Source organism: Vanellus vanellus (assembly GCF_965231255.1).
Source record: "Vanellus vanellus genome assembly, chromosome: 1".
NCBI classification, from domain to species: domain Eukaryota; kingdom Metazoa; phylum Chordata; class Aves; order Charadriiformes; family Charadriidae; genus Vanellus; species Vanellus vanellus.
This window is the reverse complement of record NC_138905.1, coordinates 8857389-8864091: the sequence shown is the minus strand read 5'-3', so window position 1 is coordinate 8864091 and position 6703 is coordinate 8857389. Positions and strand designations below refer to the sequence as shown.

The 6703-nt window shown below is 41.7% G+C and overlaps 1 protein-coding gene across 2 annotated transcripts in view; it reads left to right on the top strand.

Moving 5' to 3' along the window:
• Positions 1 to 828: 828 nt before the first annotated feature.
• The window catches only part of GRM3 (glutamate metabotropic receptor 3), a gene marked incomplete at both ends in the record, with an annotated part of 49769 nt that continues 43894 nt past the window's right edge, over positions 829 to 6703 (top strand). Inside the window, one exon of one of the 2 annotated variants that reach the window (XM_082492397.1) lies at positions 829 to 1326. In XM_082492397.1, the coding sequence (XP_082348523.1) occupies positions 829 to 1326 (498 nt within the window). The remainder of the gene's footprint in view (positions 1327 to 6703) is intronic. The other variant, XM_082492398.1, reaches the window with a different exon arrangement.

The following is a 6703-nucleotide window of genomic DNA, read 5'->3' as shown; positions in this document are numbered from 1 at the left end:
GATTGCTTTTCTGTCACAGACAGAGCCTTCAGTTCCCACCTGATATAACACAGCTTGTCCTGTGTTTCAAACATTTGCCACAGCGCAAAAATAGAGGCAAAGGCCCAGGAGGTTTCTTCCATCCTCTCATTGCATGCACCAGGTGAGCAGGCTAGTAAAAGAAGGCAGGGCAGGTGGACTTCAGCAAGAGACTTTGCACCTGAAGGCCAAATGCTGAGTTTAGCAAGGCAATAGCACTGTGACAGTGCTATAGCTGAGGAACAGTAAGTAGAGTGCAATCAACACAAAAAAAAAAAAAAAAAAAAAGAAAAATAAAGTATTAAGGAAAGGCTGGAAGCAGCTGGAGACACAGTGGATGGGAATACATAAGACTCCAAGTCCAGAAGAGAGAGGATGGAGTACGAGAGGATGGTATGAGAAAAATGTCAGAAGTGGTCTCTGTCCTTGCATAATGTAAAACATCGTTGAGCAGTGGTCAACATCAGATATATCGCCCCATATATCTGTGGTCTTTGGGCATAGTTGTCATAGTAGATGCTTAGCCTGTAATCAGTTATAAAGCAAACGGAATAAGGTGCTCTATAAGAACACAAGACAAATGTATTTCTTACTTTTTATGCTATCCAGCAATTCCTTAATACTGTTCTTGAATGTTTTATTGATAAAGTTTTGTAACAGCTCACATCTCCTTCTGCCTTTTCTAATTCCTTCCATCTCTTCTTTAGAGGTGCAGTGGAAAGACTTGGCTTGTTCTTCACTGGCTTGTGGGACAGCACTTCAAATTTGGCAATGGCTCAGAAGGACTGAAGAGCACTTTTGCTCCCACCAATGTTTCTTAGAGCTGCTAAAACAGGACCAATGAAGATGTTCACCAGACTCCAAGTCCTTGCGCTAGCTTTATTTTCCAAAGGAGTTTTCCTTTCCCTAAGTGACCACAGCTTTGTAAGGAAGGAAATTAAGATAGAAGGAGACCTGGTCTTAGGTGGCTTATTCCCAGTCAACGAAAAAGGCACTGGCATAGAAGAATGTGGGAGAATCAATGAAGACCGAGGCATCCAGCGCTTGGAGGCCATGTTGTTTGCCATTGATGAAATCAACAGAGACAACTACTTGCTGCCAGGAATTAAGCTCGGAGTTCACATTTTGGACACGTGTTCCAGGGATACGTATGCCTTAGAACAGTCTTTGGAGTTTGTCAGGGCATCTTTGACTAAAGTGGATGAAACAGAGTATATGTGCCCCGATGGCTCATATGCCATTCAAGAGAATTTGCCATTACTCATTGCAGGAGTCATAGGCGGTTCCTATAGCAGCGTCTCCATACAGGTAAGTCCCAGGAGCCCCGTAAGGTGAGAATCATTCTTCTGCAATTCCTGCGAAAGAACCACTGCTTACATAAGTTGGTCAATGAAGCAAGTCTTAGCTCAATCACTTTACCCTAGGGTTCAATCTAGCATATAATTTTTAGTGAATTTATATCAGTTTGATTCACTCTTTAAAACACTTGATGTAGTTTAAACCTCTGGCAGCTGTCCCCTTCCTCTAGTTATGGTGTATCCTGAGGGCATCTGAAGTTTCCATAAGTCTTAGCATTTATTTTGAACTTCGGATTTCATGAGACTTTTACAACGCTAAGTTCAGATCTCTGCTTTCACATCAGTAATAAATTATACCACCTATATTTCTGAATATATGTATGTCTGTCATGCTGCATGTACATAACGTTTGTCATTTAAACAACAGAGATTTAAGATGAAAAAAAACCTTGTCTTGCTTCCAGACTGAAATAAAGTAAAAATGGCATGCTAGCCAGAAACTTAAATTACTCCTGAACAAAAAATTGCAAGTTTTTAGTGTCTAATTAAGCACACAGAAGCCAATGAAAATTATTCTGCTGACTTCAGTAAGCGAGGTCTCAAATATCCTATGCAGGCAGTACAATTTCTGAATGTATTCTAAATTTGCTGTCTTTCCTTTTGTTTCCATATATAGTTCATACTAAGACCGTTTTTGCCAGGAAAGGTTGCCAGGCAGGAAGCAGTGTAAGCACTGTCAGCAGTCCAGCACAGAAGACAGATGCCCTCAGTATAACTTTTCCCTCCTTGTAACTGCAGCTTTTGGTTTTACAGTACTGGTCCCAAATAGGGTCTCAGTAGGGTGTCGGAAAGTATTTAATGGCTTTCAAAGGTGTAAAGTTGCAGGTGGGTTAAATGCTCCCTATATCCTTCCAACTATGGTTTTATTGCATGCTTGTCTTCAGTTCCAATGGCTAAACATAATGGTGACTCCTTTTGGTCGTGGCTTCCCATTTTTTCTAAATTCATGATAAAAATTTAAGTCCTTGGATTTTTTTTTTTCCATTAAATGAGCATGAAGAACATATATGCCCTCTTTTTTAGCACAAATTCTGTATTTCTCCTCTCCAGAGTGGATACTCCTATGGCAGTGCAGCATCGGATATTCTGAAGTTCCCCACCACTGCCAGTGGCAAAAATGCCCCCTAGCTTCACTGAAGCTGCCAAATCTACATATATCCTATTATTTTAGGTGAAACTAAATAAGCCAGTCCACATCACCTATAACCACAAGTGATTGTTGTCTTAAGCCCAGGTTCAGGTAGGCTAAGACCCTGCATCTAGTATTTCCTAATGACCAGCTGCAGGTTTACAAAGGCACCAGGCCTTGAGAGTGCTGGACATGACTGAAACACGCCACCAAACTACTATGAGCAATGTGATTTTTCCAGACCGAGTATAGGCCCTAATTACTGCATTAATGTCTAAGGAGAAAAATGTTCTTCTGTGCTACAGATCATCCCAGCAGTGACAGAAAGCTCAGGGAGCTCCATTTACCTGTTTCATCAACAGGCCAAGAGTTCATCCAATGTTTGTTTCAGTCAAAATTACACAGGGGAACTGGCTCCTGCTCTTGTCAAGGCATTAAATCCCATCAGCTTGGGAGCAAGTCCAGTTGCCATCAGATGTGCATGAGCATTTCAACAAATTACATTTTATTCCCTTCTGTGTTCCATTGTGTGCCTTGTCTGTGTATTTATAGTAGGGAATACATGGGCAAATGGTTACCCACACCACAGGAGAATAGTTTCTGCAGAGCAGAAGCTCAGTCGTCTCTCATGTGAGTTGTTTTGTTCCACTGTGGACCAGCTAGTGTGGCAGGGATGTATCCTTCACCAGGAAGGGTCTGATCACTTAGAGCACAAAGAACAAGTTCCAGGGCTGGAAAAAAAGACATCTGAAGAGATGCTCCAAAACCGTAGGCAACACAAACTGTTAAGGAAGTCACTATTCATTGTCTCTCCCAATCAGGCAAAGGATATATCAGGTGAAACCAGTAAATGGCAGGTTGTTGTGGATGCTAAAAACTAAATGAGTTCAAGAAGTGAAAAGAAAAAACAGTAAATTCTGTATAGATATCACCTCTGTCTCAGCAATTCCCAGGACTGCAAGCATCTCAAGGCTGGTAAAATATTTTGAAACTTCATATGCTTGCCCTGTGTCACAGGTGGAGAGGTGGCAGTGGTTTTGCTTTAACTTTGGTCTAGTCATTTGTCGGCAGTCTGTTTCTCAGTCCACCCTAAAGTCAAGTGAGTCTAAAGGGTATGAAGCAGCCTAAAAGACACATCCATAAAAGTTGTTACAGCTGAGTAAATGGCACAGATATTTCCTTCCCTCCCAGAAACCCTGAGGCAGACATGCCATGCTCCTAAAACGGCCCAGGGCCTCTTGCACAACATCTTTTAATCTGTCCCTTTGAAGCTGGTCTCTGGTGTTCACTGATGTAAGACTAAATCCATATCTGAGGCAGCAGATTGGATGCAGTCCACATTGAATATACATAGTATATACAGATGCTTCACATTCCAAAAGCTTGGGTTTGGAGCAGCAGCTGTCAGACAGAAATCGGAAGTCCGGAGAAGAGGTTTTCTCATTTAGTACATGTGAAAAATGGCTATATAGCCATATGCATACCTGTGTGTCGCCCAATTTTCAAAACTTATGAGAGATGGTGAAACAATAGGTATATCTGATACTACTCTATACTCTATAGAGCTTCCCTAAAGTTGCCAATAGCTGTTCAAACATAAGATCTTTCTTACACAGTTCTTCAGAAAAATAAACATATAGGTTCACAAACCATTCAATGTGTCATCAAGCATTTTCCAGCTAGAAAAGAATTATTCAGCTGATTATTTTCCCTTGACATAGATTGGGTTGGCCTTCCTTCAGTCTCTCTTTTCTAGCTTTGCTCTGGATTTCACACTACCTAGAAAAGATATAATTAAGCTATTCACTCCTTCTGCTCATCTTGTTAAGGTAACCAGTCGTGACTTCTCTTTCAAAGAAAATCCTTGTCAATGAAAATAGACATTGCAGACTCAAGCCTGAAGATGTAAGGACTTCAAAGCATTAAAGCCACGCATTTTGGTGACAAGCCGGAAGAAGAGACTACCAAATTTCAGAGACCATCACCTGTACAAAGTAGCTTCAGTAGCAATTGGACTCACACCACCGCTGAACATCAAACCACTTCAGCAGGCAGGGGTGCGAGGCTGAGCATCCCTCTTTGCCGGGCTTTCAAGCAGCACTCAGGGTGCTGGGTGCTTCCAGATGTAGCCCTATCAAGCATTTCTCTTTTGCCTGAGAGCTGTAAATATCATAAAGTCCACAGCACAGTTTCGCAGCCTTAAAATAAACCATGCTGAGCTCTTCAGACAAGAAATTATTTCTGCCTTTTTTTTTTCCTCCTGTGAATTTGCTGTTGTATTTCAATACTTTTTCTTCCCCTCCTTTCACCTTCCCTTTCCAGATTTTTGTCTGCACAGCTGTCTGCCAAATCATTTCATGATGCTCCTGCCGTCAGATTTCTGCTTCTTTCATTATCCTTCCACCAAGGAAAAAAGAATTTGCTGGTAAATCAGCAAAGAACACCTTCCCCACTGAGTCAGTATGCGCAATAGGCACTTTTTGCAGAGTCTAAAAACAACAAGAGAATGCAGAATGCTTAATTATTTTCTGGTCAGACTAGGCTATTATCGTTAATGATGATCTGGATAATTAGGTTTTGGATGTTGTGTTTAAATTAGCAGGGAGCCCAATCTGCACAGCGTTTGATCCCTCAAAACCCAAGCCAGGATTCTCAGTCAGTGGAAGTGCTTATGTAAAAAAAGCTGTTTTCATGAAATAAAATTCTGACCTGAGTAGAATCTAGGATCAGAAGGTGAATTCTCCAAAGTTTGGAGGACTTTATTTTGGGTTCATGGCATTTCATTTGAGACAGGTTATCCACTCTCTCCTAGTTTACAACAGAAATTTCAAACATATTTTCCTTGGAGATGTTCAACGACATTGTAAAAAAGATAAGAAAAAAGCACTGTTCGCTTGCACAGAGGAGCACCTTCATACCTAATCCAAATGCCGTGTTTAAAATACTTAGGGTAGTTCTGTCAGGGATACGCATGTATAAACCGTACTATGACTATTCAAGTGCTAGATTTGTTCTTCTCTGTTTCTGAAAATTGGACTCATCTTCTGAAAATGAAGATTGGGGTCCATTCCCTGCAGTCTACCCTTAGAAACATTCAGACGTTAAGACCATTCCCTTAGGTGGGCTGGGCTTTGCATTTCCACATCCACTATTTTCACGTGGATGTAGTAGGGCTTTAACCCTGTGTGAAGTTTCCTTTATGCTGCCACAGGGCCTCCAGATCACAGTCATGAAAGTTATTCCCAAGTTAGAGCCTCATCCCCAAAAAAATGGCAGAAAAGAAACCAGTGCCCAGCTGCCTTCTCTTGAATTCCTTGTTGTGTCTCAAGTAAACTGTAGCAAAACCACTAGAGAAGGTTTAAAGGTACATTACCGCTATCACAAAAGCTAAAGTCTCTCTCCTAAGTAAGTGACCATCTGGCATGAAATTCGGAATATGTATTCATTTACTGTCAATCTTTTCCTGGCTGTCGTTTTTCCTTAGCCACCCAAGGCTCATGGAGCCTGAAGGCTAATCACTTCCATTTCTGTCATCCATGGATAAAGCATCTTTCAAGCAGAGTCTTAACAATAGCCCGTGACTTCCATAACCACTGAAAATAGTGCAAAATCCTTAGAAAAAATAGTGCAAAATCCTTCGAAGAGCTACATGCAAAAAAATCCCCCATAGCATATGGGGGTCTGTCCCCCTGTGCATGGACCCAATGGGGATATGGGCAGGGCAAACGTGCAGGGGGCTGCAGGGGTTCACCAGGGACCACAGACCACACAGAGGGCATTTGAGCTGTGCTTATAGAGGAGATTTGCAATCAACTGTGTAACGACAGCCTTTGGTGATATTGTGCTTGTAAAACTAAACATCTTTATTAAAAGACCTTTTCCTTATTATAAGATCTGTTCTGTGAGATGGACCACCTACCACGAACATTCAAGCTACACATGCGCTTGGTGACTTCCTGGTGCCTCCTTTATACTCTTTCCCTCTTTTATCTCTGTTCTTCCTCTCCTTCCGCTACCTCTCAGCCAGATCCTTGCTGTTTGCTTTTCCCTTTGTTTCTATTCCACATTCAGAAACTGATCAGCCACTAGGCCGAGATTTTCAAAGTGCCCAGACAGCACTGGACATCTCTTTCCTAGAGATTTCAAAGGAATGCGAGTACCTCCCTCTGGCTGGCTTCTTTGAAAATCCTAGCATAAC